Below are 20,483 nucleotides of genomic sequence, written 5' to 3'. Positions count from 1 at the left end.
AAAGGGTCCCCAAGGAGTCCCCAAGGAGTCCCCAAAGGGTCCCCAAGGGGTCCCCAAAGGGTCCCCAAGGAGTCCCCCAAAGGGTCCCCAAAGGGTCCCCAAGGAGTCCCCAGAGGGTCCCCAAAGGGTCCCCAAGGTGTCCCCAAGGAGTCCCCAAGGTGTCCCCAAAGGGTCCCCAAGGTGTCCCCAAGGAGTCCCCAAGGTGTCCCCAAAGGGTCCCCAAAGGGTCCCCAAGGTGTCCCCAAGGAGTCCCCAAGGAGTCCCCAAGGTGTCCCCAAAGGGTCCCCAAAGGGTCCCCAAGGTGTCCCCAAGGTGTCCCCAAGGAGTCCCCAAGGTGTCCCCAAAGGGTCCCCAAAGGGTCCCCAAGGTGTCCCCAAGGAGTCCCCCAAAGGGTCCCCAAGGAGTCCCCAAAGGGTCCCCAAGGGGTCCCCAAAGGGTCCCCAAGGAGTCCCCCAAAGGGTCCCCAAAGGGTCCCCAAGGAGTCCCCAAGGTGTCCCCAAGGTGTCCCCAAAGGGTCCCTAAGGAGTCCCCAAGGAGTCCCCCAAAGGGTCCCCAAAGGGGTCCCCAAGGTGTCCCCAAGGTGTCCCCAAAGGGTCCCCAAGGAGTCCCCAAGGAGTCCCCAAAGGGTCCCCAAGGTGTCCCCAAGGAGTCCCCAAGGAGTCCCCCAAGGTGTCCCCAAGGGTCCCCAAGGAGTCCCCAAGGTGTCCCCAAAGGGTCCCCAAGGGGTCCCCAAGGTGTCCCCAGGGAGTCCCCAAAGGGTCCCCAAGGAGTCCCCAAGGTGTCCCCAAGGAGTCCCCAAGGTGTCCCCAAGGAGTCCCCAAGGAGTCCCCAAGGGGTCCCCAAGGTGTCCCCAAAGGGTCCCCAAGGGGTCCCCAAGGAGTCCCCAAGGAGTCCCCCAAAGGGTCCCCAAAGGGTCCCCAAGGTGTCCCCAAGGAGTCCCCCAAAGGGTCCCCAAGGAGTCCCCAAAGGGTCCCCAAAGGGTCCCCAAGGAGTCCCCAAAGGGTCCCCAAAGGGTCCCCAAGGAGTCCCCAAGGTGTCCCCAAGGTGTCCCCCATAGGGTCCCCAAGGAGTCCCCAAGGAGTCCCCCAAGGGTCCCCAAAGGGTCCCCAAGGTGTCCCCAAGGTGTCCCCAAAGGGTCCCCAAGGAGTCCCCAAGGAGTCCCCAAAGGGTCCCCAAGGTGTCCCCAAGGAGTCCCCAGGGTGTCCCCAAGGTGTCCCCAAGGTGTCCCCAAGGTGTCCCCAGGGTGTCCCCAAGGTGTCCCCAAGGTGTCCCCAGGGTGTCCCCAAGGTGTCCCCAAGGTGTCCCCAGGGTGTCCCCAAGGTGTCCCCAGGGAGTCCCCAAAGGGTCCCCAAGGAGTCCCCAAAGGGTCCCCAAGGTGTCCCCAAAGGGTCCCCAAGGAGTCCCCAAGGTGTCCCCAAAGGGTCCCCAAGGTGTCCCCAAGGAGTCCCCAAGGAGTCCCCAAGGTGTCCCCCAAGGGTCCCCAAGGGGTCCCCAAAGGGTGTCCCCAAGGAGTCCCCAAGGTGGTCCCCCAAGGAGTCCCCAAGGCAGGTCCCCAAGGGGTCCCCAGGTGTCCCCAAGGGTCCCCAAGGGGTCCCCAAGGAGTCCCCAAAGGGTTCCCCAAGAGTCCCCAAGGGGGGTCCCCAAGGTGTCCCCAAGGTGTCCCCAAAGGGTCCACAAGGGGTCACAAGGAGTCCCCCAAGGTGTCCCCAAGGGGTCCCCAAGGGGGTCCCCAAGGGGTCCCCAAAGGGTCCCCAGGGGTCCCCAAAGGGTCCCCAAGGTCCGTAAGGTGTCCCCAGGGTGTCCCCAAAGGGTCCCCAAAGGAGTCCCCAACGGGTCCCCAACGGGTCCCCAAGGTGTCCACAAGGAGTCCCCAAAGGGTCCACAAGGAGTCCCAGGTGTCCCCAAGGTGTCCCCAGGAGTCCCCAAGGTGTCCCAAAGGGTCCCCAGGTGTCCCCAAGGTGTCCCAAGGAGTCCCCAAAGGGTCCCCCAAGGTGTCCCCAAGGAGTCCCCAAGGTTGTCCCCAAGGAAGGTCCCCAAAGGTTCCCCCAAGGGTGTCCCCAAGGCTGTCCCCTAGGTGTCCCCAAGGAAGTTCCCCAACGGTGTCCCCAAGGAAGTCCCAAAGGGTCCCCAGGCGGTCCCCAGGTAGTCCCCAAGGTTCCCCAAAGGGTCCCCAAGGAAGGTCCCCAAGGTGTCCCCAAGGTTGTCCCCAAGGAGCCCCCAATTGTTGTCCCCAAAGGGTCCCCAAGGTGTCCCCAAGGAGTCCCCAAAGGGTTCCCCAAGGAAGATCCCCAAGGAGTCCCCAAGCGTGCCCCAAGGGTCCCCAAGGAGGTCCCCCAAGGAGTCCCCCAAGGAGTCCCCAAGGTGTCCCCAAGGTGTCCCCAAAGGGTCCCCAAGGGGTCCCCAAGGAGTCCCCAAGGTGTCCCCAAGGAGTCCCCAAGGGGTCCCCAAGGTGTCCCCAAAGGGTCCCCAAGGGGTCCCCAAAGGGTCCCCAAGGTGTCCCCAAGGTGTCCCCAGGGTGTCCCCAAAGGGTCCCCAAGGAGTCCCCAGGGTGTCCCAAAGGTGTCCCAAGGTGTCCCCAAGGAGTCCCCAAAGGGTCCCCAAGGAGTCCCCAAGGGTCCCCAAGGTGTCCCCAAGGAGTCCCCAAGGTGTCCCCAAAGGGTCCCCAAGGTGTCCCCAAGGTGTCCCCAAGGAGTCCCCAAAGGTGTCCCAAGAGTCCCCAAGGAGTCCCCAAGGTGTCCCCAAGGAGTCCCCAAAGGTGTCCCCCAAGGTGTCCCCCAAGCTGTCCCCCAGGTGTCCCCCAGGTGTCCCCAAGGTGTCCCCAAGGAGTCCCCAAAGGTGTCCCCAAAGGGGTCCCCAAGTAGTCCCCAAGGGTCCCCAAATGGGTCCCCAAGGAGTCCCAAGGTTCCCCAATGGGTCCCCAAGGAGCCCCAAGGTGTCCCCAAAGGGTCCCCAAGGTGTCCCCAAGGATGTCCCCAAAGGGTCCCCAAAGGAGTCCCCAAGGAGTCCCCAAGGTGTCCCCAAAGGGTCCCCAAGGAGTCCCCAAGGTGTCCCCAAGGTGTCCCCAAGGAGCCCCCAAGGTGTCCCCAAAGGGTCCCCAAGGTGTCCCCAAAGGGTCCCCAAGGAGTCCCCAAGGTGTCCCCAAGGTGTCCCCAAAGGGTCCCCAAAGGGTCCCCAAGGAGTCCCCAAAGGGTCCCCAAGGTGTCCCCAAGGAGTCCCCCAAAGGGTCCCCAAGGAGTCCCCCAAAGGGTCCCCAAGGTGTCCCCAAGGTGTCCCCAAGATGTCCCCAAGGAGTCCCCAAGGAGTCCCCCAAGGAGTCCCCAAGGTGTCCCCAAAGGGTCCCCAAGGAGTCCCCAAAGGGTCCCCAAGGAGTCCCCAAGGTGTCCCCAAAGGGTCCCCAAGGAGTCCCCCAAGGAGTCCCCAAGGAGTCCCCAAGGAGTCCCCAAGGTGTCCCCAAGGAGTCCCCAAAGGGTCCCCAAGGTGTCCCCAAGGAGTCCCCAAAGGGTCCCCAAGGAGTCCCCAAGGTGTCCCAAAGGGTCCCTAAGGTGTCCCCAAGTGTCCCCAAAGAGTCCTCAGCTGTCCCCAAGTGTCCCCAAAGAGTCCCCAAAGGGTCCCCAAAGAGTCCCCAAGGAGTCCCCCAAAGGGTCCCCAAGGGTCCCCCAAGGAGTCCCCAAGGAGTCCCCCAAAGGGTCCCCAAAGTGTCCCCAAGGAGTCCCCAAAGGGTCCCCAGGGTGACCCCAAAGGGTCCCCAAGGAGTCCCCAAGGTGTCCCCAAGGAGTCCCCAAAGGGTCCCCAAGGAGTCCCCAAGGAGTCCCCAAGGAGTCCCCCAAGGAGTCCCCAAGGGGTCCCCAAGGAGTCCCCAAAGGGTCCCAAGGGGTCCCCAAGGAGTCCCCAAGGAGTCCCCAAAGGGTCCCAAGGGGTCCCCAAGGAGTCCCCAAGGAGTCCCAAAGGGTCCCCAAGGAGTCCCCAAGGAGTCCCCCAAGGTGTCCCCCAAAGGGTCCCCAAGGTGTCCCCAAGGTGTCCCCAAAGGGTCCCCAAGGGGTCCCCAAGGAGTCCCCAAGGTGTCCCCAAGGTGTCCCCAAGGAGTCCCCAAGGAGTCCCCAAGGTGTCCCAAAGGGTCCCCAAGGTGTCCCCAAAGGGTCCCCAAGGAGTCCCCCAAGGAGTCCCCATGGTGTCCCCAAAGGGTCCCCAAGGTGTCCCCAAGGAGTCCCCAAGGAGTCCCCAAGGGTCCCCAAGGTGTCCCCCAAGGTGTCCCCAAGGAGTCCCCCAAGGTGTCCCCAAGGTGTCCCCAAAGGGTCCCCAAGGAGTCCCCAAGGGTCCCCAAGGTGTCCCCAAGGAGTCCCCAAGGAGTCCCCAAAGGGTCCCCAAGGTGTCCCCAAGGAGTCCCCAAAGGGTCCCCAAGGAGTCCCCAAAGGGTCCCCAAGGTGTCCCCAAGGAGTCCCCAAGGGGTCCCCAAGGTGTCCCCAAGGAGTCCCCAAAGGGTCCCCAAGGTGTCCCCAAAGGGTCCCCAAGGAGTCCCCAAAGGGTCCCCAAGGAGTCCCCCAAAGGGTCCCCAAGGAGTCCCCAAAGGGTCCCCAAGGAGTCCCCAAAGGGTCCCCAAAGGGTCCCCAAAGGGTCCCCAAGGAGTCCCCAAGGTGTCCCCAAGGGGTCCCCAAGGTGTCCCCAAGGAGTCCCCAAGGTGTCCCCAAAGGGTCCCCAAAGGGTCCCCAAAGGGTCCCCAAGGTGTCCCCAAGGTGTCCCCAAAGGGTCCCCAAGGTGTCCCCAAGGAGTCCCCCAAAGGGTCCCCAAGGTGTCCCCAAGGAGTCCCAAAAGGTGTCCCCAAAGGGTCCCCAAGGAGTCCCCAAGGAGTCCCCAAAGGGTCCCCAAGGAGTCCCCAAAGGGTCCCCAAGGAGTCCCCAAGGAGTCCCCAAGGAGTCCCCAAAGGGTCCCCAAGGTGTCCCCAAGGTGTCCCCAAAGGGTCCCCAAGGAGTCCCCAAAGGGTCCCCAAGGTGTCCCCAAAGGGTCCCCAAGGTGTCCCCAAGGAGTCCCCAAAGGGTCCCCAAGGTGTCCCCAAGGTGTCCCCAAGGTGTCCCCAAAGGGTCCCCAAGGTGTCCCCAAGGAGTCCCCAAGGTGTCCCCAAAGGGTCCCCAAGGAGTCCCCCAAGGTGTCCCCAAGGAGTCCCCCAAAGAGTCCCCAAAGGGTCCCCAAGGTGTCCCCAAGGTGTCCCCAAGGTGTCCCCAGGGTGTCCCCAAGGTGTCCCCAGGGTGTCCCCAAGGTGTCCCCAAGGTGTCCCCAAAGGGTCCCCAAAGGGTCCCCAAGGAGTCCCCAAGGTGTCCCCAAGGGGTCCCCAAAGGGTCCCCAAGGTGTCCCCAAGGAGTCCCCAAGGAGTCCCCAAAGGGTCCCCAGGGAGTCCCCAAGGTGTCCCCAAGGAGTCCCCAAGGGGTCCCCAAGGAGTCCCCAAAGGGTCCCCAAGGTGTCCCCAAGGAGTCCCCAAAGGGTCCCCAAGGAGTCCCCAAGGTGTCCCCAAGGTGTCCCCAGGGTGTCCCCAAAGGGTCCCCAAGGGGTCCCCAAGGGTCCCCAGCGGTGCCAGGCGGTGCCAGGCCATGCCCAGGTGGTGCCCAGGCGGTGCCAGCCGGTGCCAGGCGGTGCCAGGCCATGCCCAGGTGGTGCCCAGGTGGTACCCAGGTGGTGCCAGGCGGTGCCAGGCCATGCCCAGCTGGTACCCAGGCGGTGCCAGGCGGTGCCAGGCCATGCCCAGGCGGTGCCAGGCGGTGCCAGGCGGTGCCAGGCCATGCCCAGGTGGTACCCAGGCGGTGCCAGGCCGTGCCAGGCCGTGCCCAGGCGGTGCCAGGCGGTGCCAGGCCATGCCCAGGTGGTACCCAGGCGGTGCCAGGCGGTGCCAGGCCATGCCCAGGTGGTACCCAGGCGGTGCCAGGCCATGCCCAGCTGGTACCCAGGCGGTGCCAGGCGGTGCCAGGCCATGCCCAGGTGGTACCCAGGTGGTGCCAGGCGGTGCCAGGCGGTGCCAACCCTGCCCCCCCCCGCAGAAGGAGGTGATCCAGGCCCTGCCCAAGCTGATCAAGCTCAACCCAATCGTGGTCAAGGAGGTCTTCAATCGCCTGCTGGGCACCCAGCACGGTGAGGGCACCGCCTGGCACCGGCCTGGGCTGGCACCCAGCTGGGCACAGGGCTGTGGGGTGGCACCCAGCTGGGCACAGGGCTGTGGGGTGGCACCAAGCTGAGCACTGGGGCTGTGGGGTGGCACTGAAATGGGTAGAGGGGCTGTGGGGTGGCACCCAGCCGGGCACTGGGGCTGTGGGGTGGCACCCAGCTGGGCACAGGGGCTGTGGGGTGGCACTGAGATGGGTACAGGGGCTGTGGGGTGGCACCCAGCTGGGCACAGGGCTGTGGGGTGGCACCAAGCTGAGCACTGGGGCTGTGGGGTGGCACTGAAATGGGTAGAGGGGCTGTGGGGTGGCACCCAGCCGGGCACTGGGGCTGTGGGGTGGCACCAAGCTGGGCACTGGGGCTGTGGGGTGGCACTGAAATGGGTACAGGGGCTGTGGGGTGGCACTGAGATGGGTACAGGGGCTGTGGGGTGGCACCAAGCTGGGCACAGGGGCTGTGGGGTGGCACCCAGCCGGGCACAGGGGCTGTGGGGTGGCACCAAGCCGGGCACAGGGGCTGTGGGGTGGCAATGAGATGGGTAGAGGGGCTGTGGGGTGGCACCAAGCCGGGCACAGGGGCTGTGGGGTGGCAATGAGATGGGTAGAGGGGCTGTGGGGTGGCACCAAGCTGGGCACTGGGGCTGTGGGGTGGCAATGAGATGGGTACAGGGGCTGTGGGGTGGCACCAAGCTGGGCACTGGGGCTGTGGGGTGGCACCAAGCCGGGCACAGGGGCCCTGGGCTGGCACCCAGCCGGGCACAGGGGCCCTGGGCTGGCCCCAGGCGCCGTCCCTGCTCCCCGGGGCCGTGCCCAGCCCGGTGCCAGGCTGATGCCAGGCGCTGTGCCCGCCAGGGGAGGGCTCCTCGGCCGTGTCGCCGCTCAACCCCGGGGAGCTGCTGATCGCCCTGCACAACATCGACTCTGCCAAGTGCGACATGAAGTCCATCATCAAAGGTGCCAGGGTGCCAGGGCGGTGCCAGGGCGGCGCCAGGGCGGTGCCAGGGCGGCGCCAGGGCGGCGCCAGGGCGGCTGGGGGTGCCAGGGGGGCGCTGGGAGGCTGCCAGGGGGGCGCTGGGGGTGCCATGGGGGAGGTGTGGGGGCACCGTGGGGGCACTGTGGGTGCCATGGGGGCAGTGTGGGCACTGTTTGGGCACTGTGGGTGCCATGGGGGTGGCGTGGGCGCACTGTGGGCACTGTGGGAGCACTGTGGGCACCGTGGGCGCGCTGTGGGTGCCATGAGGGTGGTGTGAGGGCACCATGGGGGCACTGTGGGTGCCATGGGGGCAGTGTGGGCACTGTTTGGGCACTGTGGGTGCCATGGGGGTGGCGTGGGCACACTGTGGGCACCATGGGGGCGCTGTGGGTGCCATGGGGGTGGTGTGAGGGCACTGTGGGCACCATGGGGGCACTGTGGGTGCCATGGGGGTGGCGTGGGGGCGCTGTGGGCCCCGTGGGGGTGCTGTGGGCCCCATGGGGGCACTGTGGGTGCCATGGGGGTGGCGTGGGCGCGCTGTGGGCACCGTGGGGGCGCTGTGGGTGCCATGGGGGTGGTGTGAGGGCACTGTGGGCCCCGTGGGGGCGCTGTGGGTGCCATGGGGGTGGTGTGAGGGCACTGTGGGCCCCGTGGGGGCGCTGTGGGCCCCGTGGGGGTGCTGTGGGCCCCGTGGGGGTGCTGTGGGCCCCGTGGGCGCGCTGTGGGTGCCATGGGGGCGCTGTGGGTGCCATGGGGGTGGTGTGAGGGCACTGTGGGCCCCGTGGGGGCGCTGTGGGTGCCATGGGTGCACTGTGGGTGCCATGGGGGTGGCGTGAGGGCACTGTGGGCCCTGTGGGGGCGCTGTGGGCACCATGGGGGCGCTGTGGGTGCCATGGGGGTGATGTGAGGGCGCTGTGGGCACCGTGGGGGCGCTGTGGGCCCCGTGGGGGCGCTGTGGGTGCCATGGGGGTGGTGTGGGTGCCATGGGGGCGCTGTGGGTACCATGGGGGTGGTGTGGGTGCCATGGGGGTGGCGTGGGCACACTGTGGGCACCATGGGGGCACTGTGGGTGCCATGGGGGTGGCGTGAGGGCACTGTGGGCCCCGTGGGGGCGCCGTGGGTGCCATGGGGGTGGTGTGAGGGCACTGTGGGCACCATGGGGGCGCTGTGGGTGCCATGGGGGTGGCGTGGGCACGCTGTGGGCACCATGGGGGCGCTGTGGGTGCCATGGGGGTGGTGTGAGGGCGCTGTGGGCCCCGTGGGGGCGCTGTGGGCCCCGTGGGCGCGCTGTGGGCACCGTGGGCGCGCTGTGGGTGCCATGGGGGTGGTGTGAGGGCACTGTGGGCACCATGGGGGCGCTGTGGGTGCCATGGGGGCGCTGTGGGTGCCATGGGGGTGGCGTGGGCACGCTGTGGGCCCCGTGGGGGCACTGTGGGTGCCATGGGGGTGGTGTGAGGGCACTGTGGGCCCCGCGGGGGCGCTGTGGGCACCGTGGGGGCACTGTGGGTGCCATGGGGGTGGCGTGGGAGCACTGTGGGCACCATGGGGGCACCATGGGGGCACTGTGGGCCCCGTGGGAGCACTGTGGGGGCGCTGTGGGTACCATGGGGGCGCTGTGGGTGCCATGGGGGTGCTGTGGGTGCCATGGGGGTGGTGTGAGGGCACTGTGGGCCCTGTGGGGGCGCTGTGGGCACCATGGGGGCGCTGTGGGTGCCATGGGGGTGGTGTGAAGGCGCTGTGGGCACCATGGGGGCGCTGTGGGTGCCATGGGGGTGGCGTGGGCGCGCTGTGTGCCCCGTGGGCGCGCTGTGTGCCCCGTGGGGGGTCCCATGGGGGCACTGACCGGAGGGGGGCGCCCGCGGGCAGCCACCAGCCTGTGCCTGGGGGAGCGCAACGTCTACACCTCGGAGGTGCTGGCCGTGGTGCTGCAGCAGCTGCTGGAGCAGAGCCCCCTGCCGGTGCTGCTGATGCGCACCGTGATCCAGGCCCTGGCGCTCTACCCGCGCCTCGGCGCCTTCGTCATCAACATCCTGGCGCGCCTCATCATGAAGCAGGTGCCCCACCCCCCCCCTGGGCGGCCCCTGGTAGCCCCCTGGGGTCCCTTGGTAGCCACTGGTATCCCCTTGGGGTCCCTTAGTAGCCACTGGTATCCCCTTGGGGTCCCTTGGTAGTAGCCACTGGTATCCCCTTGGGGTCTCTTGGTAGCCCCTGGTATCCCCTTGGGGTCCCTTAGTAGCCACTGGTATCCTCTTGGTGTCCCTTGGTAGTAGCCACTGGTATCCCCTTAGGGTCCCTTGGTAGCCCCTGGTATCCCCCTGGTATCCCCTTGGGGTCCCTTGGTAGCCCCTGGTATCCCCTTGGGGTCCCTTGGTAGCCACTGGTATCCCCCTGGTATCCCCTTGGGGTCCCTTGGTAGTAGCCACTGGTATCCCCTTGGGGTCTCTTGGTAGCCCCTGGTACCCCCTTGGGGTCCCTTGGTAGCCCCTGGTATCCCCCTGGTATCCCCTTGGGGTCCCTTGGTAGCCACTGGTATCCCCCTGGTATCCCCTTGGCATCCCCTTGGGGTCCCTTGGTAGCCCCTGGTATCCCCCTGGCATCCCCTTAGGGTCCCTTGGTAGCCCCTGGTATCCCCTTGGGGTCCCTTGGTAGCCCCTGGTATCCCCCTGGTACCCCCTTGGCATCCCTTGGCTCCTCTCAGTATCCCTTTGGTATCCCTTTGGCATCCCCTCAGTATCCCCTTGGCCTCCCCTTGGTACCTCCTTGGGCATCCCTTGGTATCCCCTTGGCATCCCTTGGCATCCCCTTGGCCTCCCCTTGGTACCCCCTTGGTACCCCCTTGGCATCCCTTGGTGGCTCCTGGTATGCCCTTGGCATCCCCTTGGCATCCCTGACCCCACCCCCTGCCCACTCCCCCTGCCCCGTGCCCACCCCCCCACCCCGCCCTCCGCTGCTGCCCCTCTGACACCGGTGGGGCGGGCAGGGGGCTGAGGGGGGCAGGGGGCTGAGGGCTGTGCCCCCCACCCCTGCCAGGTGTGGAAGTACCCCAAGGTGTGGGAGGGGGGCAGGGGGCTGAGGGGGGCAGGGTGGCAGCGGTGGGGCGGGCAGGGTTGGCAGCGGTGGGCAGGGGTCTGAGGTCTGTGCCCCCCTGCTGCCAGGTGTGGAAGTACCCCAAGGTGTGGGAGGGGGCAGGGGGCTGAGGGGGGCAGGGTGGCAGCGGTGGGGCGGGCAGGGGGCCGGGTTGGGCAGGGTTGGCAGCGGTGGGCAGGGGTCTGAGGGCCGTGCCCCCCACTCCTGCCAGGTGTGGAAGTACCCCAAGGTGTGGGAGGGGGGCAGGGGGCCGAGGGGGGCAGGGTTGGCAGTGGTGGGCAGGGGTCTGAGGGCCGTGCCCCCCTGCTGCCAGGTGTGGAAGTACCCCAAGGTGTGGGAGGGGGGCAGGGGGCTGAGGGGGGCAGGGTTGGCAGCGGTGGGGCGGGCAGGGGGCTGGGTTGGGCAGGGTGGCAGTGGTGGGGCAGGCAGGGGGCTGAGGGGGGCAAGGTTGGCAGCGGTGGGGTGGGCAAGGGGGCCGGGTTGGGCAGGGTGGCAGCGGTGGGGGGGGCAGGGGGCTGGGTTGGGCAGGGTTGGCAGCGGTGGGCAGGGGTCTGAGGGCCGTGCCCCCCACCCCTGCCAGGTGTGGAAGTACCCCAAGGTGTGGGAGGGGGGCAGGGGGCTGAGGGGGGCAGGGTTGGCAGTGGTGGGGCGGGCAGGGGGCTGGGTTGGGCAGGGTGGCAGCGGTGGGGCAGGGGTCTGAGGTCTGTGCCCCCCACCCCTGCTGCCAGGTGTGGAAGTACCCCAAGGTGTGGGAGGGGGCAGGGGGCCGAGGGGGGCAGGGGGCCGGGTTGGGCAGGGTGGCAGCGGTGGGGCAGGCAGGGTTGGCAGCGGTGGGGCAGGCAGGGGGCCGGGTTGGGCAGGGTTGGCAGCGGTGGGGCAGGGGTCTGAGGGCCGTGCCCCCCACCCCTGCTGCCAGGTGTGGAAGTACCCCAAGGTGTGGGAGGGGGGCAGGGGGCTGAGGGGGGCAGGGGGCTGGGTTGGGCAGGGTGGCAGCGGTGGGGCGGGCAGGGGGCTGGGTTGGGCAGGGTTGGCAGCGGTGGGCAGGGGTCTGAGGTCTGTGCCCCCCTGCTGCCAGGTGTGGAAGTACCCCAAGGTGTGGGAGGGGGGCAGGGGGCCGAGGGGGGCAGGGTTGGCAGCGGTGGGGCAGGCAGGGTTGGCAGTGGTGGGGTGGGCAGGGGGCTGGGTTGGGCAGGGTTGGCAGCGGTGGGGTGGGCAGGGGGCTGGGTTGGGCAGGGTGGCAGCGGTGGGCAGGGGTCTGAGGGCCGTGCCCCCCTGCTGCCAGGTGTGGAAGTACCCCAAGGTGTGGGAGGGGGGCAGGGGGCTGAGGGGGGCAGGGTTGGCAGCGGTGGGGCAGGCAGGGGGCTGGGTTGGGCAGGGTGGCAGCGGTGGGGCAGGCAGGGTTGGCAGCGGTGGGCAGGGGTCTGAGGGCCGTGCCCCCCACCCCTGCTGCCAGGTGTGGAAGTACCCCAAGGTGTGGGAGGGGGGCAGGGGGCTGAGGGGGGCAGGGGGCTGGGTTGGGCAGGGTGGCAGCGGTGGGGCAGGCAGGGGGCTGGGTTGGGCAGGGTTGGCAGCGGTGGGGCAGGTAGGGTTGGCAGTGGTGGGGCGGGCAGGGGGCTGGGTTGGGCAGGGTTGGCAGCGGTGGGCAGGGCTCTGAGGGCCGTGCCCCCCACTCCTGCCAGGTGTGGAAGTACCCCAAGGTGTGGGAGGGGGGCAGGGGGCTGAGGGGGGCAGGGGGCCGGGTTGGGCAGGGTGGCAGCTGTGGGGCGGGCAGGGTTGGCAGCGGTGGGCAGGGGGCTGAGGGCCGTGCCCCCCACCCCTGCCAGGTGTGGAAGTACCCCAAGGTGTGGGAGGGGGGCAGGGGGCTGGGTTGGGCAGGGTGGCAGCAGTGGGGCAGGCAGGGGGCTGAGGGGGGCAAGGTTGGCAGCGGTGGGGCGGGCAGGGGGCCGGGTTGGGCAGGGTTGGCAGCGGTGGGCAGGGGTCTGAGGGCCGTGCCCCCCACCCCTGCTGCCAGGTGTGGAAGTACCCCAAGGTGTGGGAGGGGGGCAGGGGGCTGGGTTGGGCAGGGTGGCAGCGGTGGGGCAGGCAGGGGGCTGGGTTGGGCAGGGTTGGCAGCGGTGGGGCGGGCAGGGGGCCGGGTTGGGCAGGGTGGCAGCAGTGGGGCAGGCAGGGTTGGCAGTGGTGGGGCGGGCAGGGGGCCGGGTTGGGCAGGGTTGGCAGCGGTGGGCAGGGGTCTGAGGGCCGTGCCCCCCACCCCTGCTGCCAGGTGTGGAAGTACCCCAAGGTGTGGGAGGGGGGCAGGGGGCTGAGGGGGGCAGGGGGCCGGGTTGGGCAGGGTGGTAGCGGTGGGGCAGGCAGGGTTGGCAGTGGTGGGGCGGGCAGGGGGCTGGGTTGGGCAGGGTGGCAGCGGTGGGGCAGGCAGGGTTGGCAGCGGTGGGGCAGGGGTCTGAGGGCTGTGCCCCCCACCCCTGCTGCCAGGTGTGGAAGTACCCCAAGGTGTGGGAGGGGAGCAGGGGGCCGAGGGGGGCAGGGTTGGCAGCGGTGGGGCGGGCAGGGGGCTGGGTTGGGCAGGGTTGGCAGCGGTGGGCAGGGGTCTGAGGGCCGTGCCCCCCACCCCTGCTGCCAGGTGTGGAAGTACCCCAAGGTGTGGGAGGGCTTCCTGAAGTGCTGCCAGCGCACCAGGCCCCAGAGCTTCGCGGTGCTGCTGCAGCTGCCCCCTCCCCAGCTGGCTGCCAGCCTGGAGCGCTGCCCGGAGCTGCGCGAGCCGCTGCTGGCACACGCCCGGGCGCTGCCCCCGCACCAGGTGAGGCGCGGCGGGCACCGCCCCTGGGCACGCCCACTGCGGGCACCGCCCCCCCCGGGTACCCCCGCTATGGGCACCGCCCCTCCTGGGCACGCCCACTGCGGGCACCGCCCCCCCCGGGTACCCCCACTATGGGCACCGCCCCCCCCTGGGTACCCCCACTATGGGCACCACCCCCCCTGGGCACCTCCCCACTATGGGCACCGCCCCCCCTGGGTACCTCCCCGCTATGGGCACCGCCCCCCCTGGGCACCCCCCCTGTGGGCACCGCCCCCCTGGGCACCCCCACTGTGGGCACTGCCCCCCCTGGGCACCCCCACTGCGGGCACCGCCCCCCCTGGGTACCTCCCCACTATGGGCACTGCCCCCCCTGGGTAACCCCTGCTATGGGCACCACCCCCCTGGGCACACCCACTGTGGGCACCGCCCCCCCTGGGCACCCCCACTGTGGGCACCGCCCCTGGGCACCCCCACTGTGGGCACCGCCCCCCCTGGGCACCCCCACTATGGGCACCGCCCCCCCTGGGCACCCCCGCTATGGGCACCACCCCCCCTGGCCACTCCCACTATGGGCACCGCCCCCCTGGGCACCCCCACTGTGGGCACTGCCCCTGGGCACCCCCACTATGGGCACCACCCCCCCTGGCCACTCCCACTATGGGCACCGCCCCCCCTGGGTACCTCCCCACTGTGGGCACCGCCCCCCCTGGGTACCTCCCCACTATGGGCACCGCCCCCCCTGGCCACTCCCACTATGGGCACCGCCCCCCCTGGGTACCCCCGCTATGGGCACTGCCCCCCTGGGCACGCCCACTGTGGGCACCGCCCCCCCTGGGTACCCCCACTGTGGGCACCGCCCCCCCTTGGGCACCCCCGCTATGGGCACCACCCCCCTGGGCACCTGGGGTTGGCATCACCCCCAGGAGGCACTGGGAGTGCCAGGGGGGGTTGGCATCGCTCCCAGGATGCATTGGGGTTGGCATCACTCCCAGGAGGCACTGGGAGTGCCAGGGGGGGTTGGCATCGCCCCCAGGAGGCACTGGGAGTGCCAGGGGAGGTTGGCATCGCTCCCAGGATGCATTGGGGTTGGCATCGCCTCCAGGAGGCACTGGGAGTGCCAGGGGAGGTTGGCATCGCTCCCAGGATGCATTGGGGTTGGCATCGCTCCCAGGAGGCACTGGGAGTGCCGGGGGGGGGGTTGGCATCGCTCCCAGGAGGCACTGGGGTTGGCATCACCCCCAGGAGGCACTGGGAGTGCTGGGGGGGGTTGGCATCGCTCCCAGGAGGCACTGGGGTTGGCATCACCCCCAGGAGGCACTGGGAGTGCCGGGGGGGGTTGGCATCGCTCCCAGGAGGCACTGGGAGTGCCGGGGGGGGGGTTGGCATCACTCCCAGCATGCCCCGGGGCAGGCTTGGGAGTGCCCTGCTGCCCCCCTCCCCCCCAGCCCTGCCTCTGACCCCCTCTGTGCCCCCTCTGTGCCCCCTCTGTGCCCCCTCTGTGCCCCCTCCGTGCCCGCCCGGTGCCCGCCGCAGCAAGCCCACATCCCCCTGGCCTCCATGGCCGTCCTGGAGGCCTCTGCCCGGCACGAGCCTGATGCCCAGGAGGTGCCACCCGGGGAGGTGAGGACGGCTCGGGGGGGGGGGGGGGGGGGGGGAGAGGGTCTGGGGGGTGCCCCCTGCCCCCCCCCCCCCTCACCCCTCTCCCCCCTCGCTCTGTGCCCCCCCCCCAAAGGAGAAGGCTGCGAAGAGGCCAAGCGAGGAGGAAGGGAAGGGCAAAGCTCCGGCCGCAGCCTCTGCCTCCTCCTCCTTCTACTCCTCCTCCTCCTCCTCTTCCTCCTCTTCCTCCTCCTCTTCCTCCTCCTCCTCCTCGGCCGGGGGGGCAGGGCCCAGCGCTGGGCTGCCCTCTACCGAGACCCCCCCCGAGGGGGACCTGGAGGCCCCTCCCATCTTCATCAGCGTCCCTGAGGACGAGGAGAGCTCCGGGGGCACCGAGTCCCCCCCGGACACTGCCCTGGACCCCCCCAAGGTACCTCCAGGACCCTTCCCCTCCCTCCCCTCCCTGCCCCCTCCCCCCCCGTGCCCCCTCTCTGCCCTCCCCCGGCTCCTCCTCCGCTCTCTCTCTCTCTCTCTCCAGGACTCCTCTGCCGGCAGCGACCCCTCCTCAGCCGGGACCCCCTCGGCCGAGGCTCCCTCCGGCAGCGACCCCTGCTCGGAGCCCCCTCCCCCTGGCACCCAGAGCCCGGAGGTGCCCCCGGGGCCGGGGCCTGATGCCGCTCCCGGCCCGGCTGAGGCTTGAGGCCGCCGGAGGCTGCCCCCTGCCCGGGGGCTGTGGCTCAATAAAAGGCTTGGGAGCAGCTCCGGGGGCTCTCGGCTGTGGTTTTTTGGGGGGGGGGTCCGCGTTGCCGTGGCGACCGCGGCGCGGCCGGGAGCACTTCCGGTAGCGCTAGAGCAGCGGAGCCTGGCACTTCCGGCCGGCTGTGCCGTACTTCCGGTGGCAATATGGCGGCGGGGGTTGGAATCCTGTCGGATGGCTGCGCCGTACTTCCGGTGGCAATCCGGCGGCGGGGCCGGACTCCTTTCGCCTGGCGGTGACGCACTTCCGGTAGTAGCATAGCCGCGGCCCAAGGGGCACTTCCGGCTACCTTTGCCGCACTTCCGGCGGGTGGGCACGCCCCGTTCCGGCGGCAAGATGGCGGCGGCGGCGGCGGCCCCGGGGGCGGCGGAGGGTCCGGCGTCGCTGCCGGCGCAGCCGCTGGAACTCAAGAGCCAGTTCCGCACCCGCGAAGGCTCTTACCGGCTGCTGGGCCCCGAGCCCCGCCCCCGAGCCGGCCCCGCCGCCGCCGCCTCCTCCTCCTCCACCACCGCCGGCGGCCCCGGGCCCTCCCCTCCCGCCTGCGGTCCGGGCTCGGCCGCCCCGGTGCCGCCCGCTCTGCCGCCGGTGCGGTTGTCCATGGTGCGCTTGGCTCTGCCGCCCGCGGAGGAGCCGGGAGGCGCCGCCGAGCGGAGCAGAGTCTGCTTCAACCTGGGCCGGGAGCTCTACTTCTACGGCGGCAGCGGCGCCGGCGGCCGCGGGAGCCGCAGGGTAAGCACCGGGGGGGGAGGCTGGGTGGGCACCAGGCTGGGCTTGGGTGGCACAGGCTGGCTTTGGGTGGGCACAGGGTGGGCAGCAGGCTGGGTTTGGGTGGTACCAAACCGATTTGAGTGGCTTTGGATGGCACCAGCCTGGCCCTGGTTGGCACGGGGTGGGCACCAGGCTGGCCCTGGTTGGCACGGGGTGGGCACCAGGCTGGCTTTGGGTGGCACCAGGCTGGCCCTGGTTGGCACGGGGTGGGCACCAGGCTGGCCCTGGTTGGCACGGGGTGGGCACCAGGCTGGCTTTGGGTGGCACCAGGCTGGCCCTGGTTGGCACGGGGTGGGCACCAGGCTGGCTTTGGGTGGCACCAGGCTGGGCTCGAGTGGGTTTGGATACGTTTGGTTGGCGCAGGTTGGCTTTGGCTGCTGCTGGGCGGGTTGGGGGTGGTGCCAGGCTGGCTTTGGTTGGCACCAGGCTGGGCTTGAGCACGTTTGGGTGGGCGCAAGGTGGCTTTGGGTGGCACCAGGCAGGCTTTGGGTGGGCACTAGGCTGTATTTGAATGGGTTTGGGTGGCTTTGCTTGGCACCAGGCTGGGTTTGAGTGGCTTTGGGTGGGCACAGGCTGGCTTTGGTTGGCACCAGGGCAGCTTTGGGTGGCACCTGGCTGGCTTTGGATGGGCACAGGCTGGCTTTGGGTGGGTTTGGGTGGCACAGGCTGGCTTTGGGTGGGCACAGGGTGGGCACAAGGTGGCTTTGGGTGGGCACAGGGTGGGCACAAGGTGGCTTTGGGTGGCACCAGGCTGGCTTTGGGTGGGTACAGGCTGGCTTTGGGTGGGCACAGGCTGGCTTTGGGTGGGTTTGGGTGGCACAGGCTGGTTTTGGGTGGGCACTAGGCTGTATTTGAATGGGTTTGAGTGGCTTTGGGTGGGCACAGGCTGGCTTTGGGTGGGCACAGGCTGGCTTTGGGTGGGCACAGGCTGGCATTGGGTGGGTTTGGGTGGCACAGGCTGGTTTTGGGTGGGCACTAGGCTGTATTTGAATGGGTTTGAGTGGCTTTGCTTGGCACCAGGCTGGGTTTGAGTGGCTTTGGGTGGGCACAGGCTGGCTTTGAGTGGTACCAGGCTGGCTTTGGGTGGGCACAGGCTGGCTTTGGGTGGTACCAGGCTGGCTTTGGGTGGGCACAGGCTGGCTTTGAGTGGTACCAGGCTGGCTTTGGGTGGGCACAGGCTGGCTTTGGTTGACACCAGGGCAGCTTTGGGTGGCACCAGGGCAGCTTTGGGTGGCACCAGGGCAGCTTTGGGTGGCACCAGGGCAGCTTTGGCTGGCTTTGGGTGGCACCAGGGCAGCTTTGGGTGGCACCAGGGCAGCTTTGGGTGGCTTTGGGTGGTACCAGGGCAGCTTTGGTTGACACCAGGGCAGCTTTGGGTGGCTTTGGGTGGTACCAGGGCAGCTTTGGTTGACACCAGGGCAGCTTTGGGTGGCTTTGGGTGGCACCAGGGCAGCTTTGGCTGGCTTTGGGTGGCACCAGGGCAGCTTTGGGTGGCACCAGGGCAGCTTTGGTTGACACCAGGGCAGCTTTCGGTGGCTTTGGGTGGCACCAGGGCAGCTTTGGCTGGCTTTGGGTGGCACCAGGGCAGCTTTGGGTGGTACCAGGGCGGCTTTGGGCGGCATGGGGAGGGCGAGGTGCCAGGGGGCAGGCTTGGCACCGCTGCCCACCTGCCTTGGCAGTGCCTGGACCTGCAGAGGCCGATCGACAAGCGCAGCTACAAGGGCACCCAGCCCACCTGCCACGACTTCAACCAGGCCACGGCTGGCACCGACTCCATCGCCCTCCTGGTCGGCTTCTCGGCTGGGCAGCTCCAGTGCCTCGACCTGGTCAAGAAGGACTCCAGCAGGACCTTCAACGAGGAGGTTGGCCCCGGCCCCGCCCCCGGGCCCCGCCCCCGGCCCCACCCCGGGCCCCGCCCCGGGCGGCCAAGCCTGGAGGGCTGCAGTGCCCAACCCCGGGGAGGGGTGGGCAGGAGGGTGCCAGGAGTGGGCAGTGGTGGTCAAGGAGGGCAAGGGCAGGGTGGTCTCTCTTCTCCTTTCCTCCTTCCCTCCCTCTCTCTTCCCTCCCTCTCTCTCCTTCCCTCCCTCCCTCCTCCTCCTTGCCCAAACTAAGCCTCACAACCTCCTTCCCCTCTCTCCTTTCTTCTTGTCCCTCTCTCTGCTGCTTCTTCTCTTTCTGCTCTCTCCTCCTCTCTTCTCTTTCTCTCTCCTTCCTCTTCTCCCCCCCCTCCTCTCCTCCTCCTTCCCTCTTCTCCTTCCCTCTTCTCCTTCACTCTCCTCCTTCACTCTCCTCCTCTTCTCCTTCACTCTCCTCCTCCTCCCCTCTTCTTCACTCTCCTCCTTCCCTCTTCTCCTCCTCCTTCCCTCTTCTCCTCCTCCTTCTTTCCTCTTCCCTCTCCTCCTCCTCCTCCTCCCCTCTTCTTCACTCTCCTCCTTCCCTCTTCTCCTCCTCCTTCCCTCTTCTCCTCCTCCTTCTTCTCCTCCTCTTCCTTCCCTCTCCTCCTTCTCCTCCTCCCCCCTTCTCCTTCACTCTCCTCCTCCCTCCTCCTCCTCCTCCCTCTCTTCTTCTTCCTCCTCACCGCAACCAAACCTCACCTCCCTCTCTCCCCCCACTCCCCTACCCCCCCCGCAGCGCCTCATCGACAGCACCAAGGTCACCTTCGTCAAGTGGCTGCCGGGCACCGAGAGGCTCTTCCTGGCCTCCCACGCCAGCGGCCGCCTCTACCTCTACGACGCCGCCCACCCCTCCCCCCCTTCCCCCCCGCACTACAGCCTGGTGGCGCAGGGGGAGGGCTTCCGCGTCTTCTCCTGCAAGGGGAAGGGGCCCCGCAACCCCCTGCTGAAGTGGGAGGTGGGGGAGGGCCCGCTGAACGAGTTCGCCTTCTCCCCCGACGGCCGCTGGCTGGCCTGCGTCTCGCAGGACGGCTGCCTCCGCGTCTTCCACTTCGAGGGCCGCCTGCTGCGGGGGATGATGAAGAGCTACTTCGGCGGCCTGCGCTGCGTCTGCTGGAGCCCCGACGGCCGCTACGTCGTCACCGGCGGCGAGGACGACCTGGTCACCGTCTGGTCCTTCGCCGAGGGCCGGGTGGTGGCCCGCGGCCGCGGCCACAAGTCCTGGGTCAACGCCGTCGCCTTCGATCCTTTCGCCGGCGAAGGAGTCGGGGCCGGCGGCGCCGGCGGCGGGGAGGAAGGGGAGGAGGGAAAGGAAAGGGAAGGGGCGGCCGAGAGCCTCCCCGGCTCCTCCTCTTCTTCCTCCTCCTCCTCCTCCTCGTCGCCCCCCGCGCCGCCTCTTTCTCCTCCTCCCCTTCCTCGCCCCCCGCCCCCCGCCGTGACTTACCGCTTCGGCTCGGCGGGGCAGGACACTCAGTTCTGCCTCTGGGACCTGACCGAGGAGGTCCTCTCCCCGCCCCGACCCTCTCTCTCCCGGCCCCGCACCCTGCCCGGCTCGCCGGACGCCTCCCTGTCCTCCCCACCACCACCTCCTCCCTCTCCTCCTCCTCCTCCTCCTCCGGGGCTCCCTCGTTCCCTCTCCCGTTCCAACAGCCTCCCGCAGCCGGCGGCGCCGGGGAGCGGCGGCGGCGGCGGCTCCGCTCCTGCCTCCTCCTCTTCTTCTTCCTCCTCCTCCTCCTCCTCCTCCTCCTCCCGCGGCTCCGGCGCTGCCCCGGCGGCACCGGGCGGGGGTCGCTTCGCTACTTTAACCCTGCAGGAGCGGAAGGCAGCCCCGGGGGGAGGGGGAGGGGAGAGGGAGCACAAGCGGTACCACAGCCTGGGCAACATCAGCCGCGGCGGCGGCGGCGGGGGGGAGAAACCGGGAGGCGGCGGGGGAGGGCTCGGCGGAGGGGGGGTCCCGGGGGGCGGGGGGAGCAAGCTGGACGCGGCCAAGGTGCTGGGCACGGCGCTGTGCCCCCGGCTCCACGAGGTGCCCCTGCTGGAGCCCCTGGTGTGCAAGAAGATCGCCCACGAGCGGCTGACGGTGCTGCTCTTCCTGGAGGACTGCATCGTCACCGCCTGCCAGGAAGGACTCATCTGCACCTGGGCCCGGCCCGGCTCCGCCGTGAGTGCCGCCCCCGGGGGGCCGGGGAGAGGGGCGGGGGAGAGGGAGGGCCCCGCCGCAAGCCGGAGGGCAGAGGAGAGGGCACCAAAGGGCTCTGCTGCGAGCCAGAAGGGAGAGGAGAAGGCAAGGAGGGGTGGGGAGAGGGCAGGGAGGGTGAAGGAAGGATGGGGAGAGGGTACAAAAGGGCTCTGCTGCAAGCCAGAGGGGAGAGGAGAGGGCAAAGAGGGGTGGGGAGAGGGCAGGGAGGGTGAAGGAGGGGCAGGGAGGGGGCAGGGAGAGGGCAGGGAGGGTGAAGGAAGGGCAGGG

At 69.5% G+C, this 20,483-nt stretch overlaps 2 protein-coding genes across 2 annotated transcripts in view; both read left to right on the top strand.

Moving 5' to 3' along the window:
• Nucleotides 1–15,299, top strand: part of SYMPK (symplekin scaffold protein) — a 52,294-nt gene extending 36,995 nt beyond the window's left edge. The window contains exons 20-27 of the mRNA XM_054179521.1: nt 6,024–6,114; nt 6,996–7,097; nt 8,983–9,170; nt 12,827–13,003; nt 14,537–14,623; nt 14,736–14,798; nt 14,916–15,029; nt 15,138–15,299. Of these exons, the coding sequence (XP_054035496.1) occupies nt 6,024–6,114; nt 6,996–7,097; nt 8,983–9,170; nt 12,827–13,003; nt 14,537–14,623; nt 14,736–14,798; nt 14,916–15,029; nt 15,138–15,299 (984 nt within the window). The remainder of the gene's footprint in view (nt 1–6,023; nt 6,115–6,995; nt 7,098–8,982; nt 9,171–12,826; nt 13,004–14,536; nt 14,624–14,735; nt 14,799–14,915; nt 15,030–15,137) is intronic.
• A 579-nt stretch (nt 15,300–15,878) lies between these two features.
• Nucleotides 15,879–20,177, top strand: DMWD (DM1 locus, WD repeat containing; the record flags this gene model as incomplete). The annotated part of the gene is made up of 3 exons (XM_054179529.1): nt 15,879–16,085; nt 17,804–17,986; nt 18,756–20,177. Coding segments are annotated over exons 1-3 (1,737 nt in total), but the record flags the coding sequence as incomplete, so codon positions are not given.
• Nucleotides 20,178–20,483: the final 306 nt, after the last annotated feature.

The sequence above is a fragment of the Dryobates pubescens genome, unplaced genomic scaffold (assembly GCF_014839835.1).
Source record: "Dryobates pubescens isolate bDryPub1 unplaced genomic scaffold, bDryPub1.pri scaffold_75_arrow_ctg1, whole genome shotgun sequence".
NCBI classification, from domain to species: domain Eukaryota; kingdom Metazoa; phylum Chordata; class Aves; order Piciformes; family Picidae; genus Dryobates; species Dryobates pubescens.
This window is presented reverse-complemented; position numbering and strand designations above follow the sequence as displayed.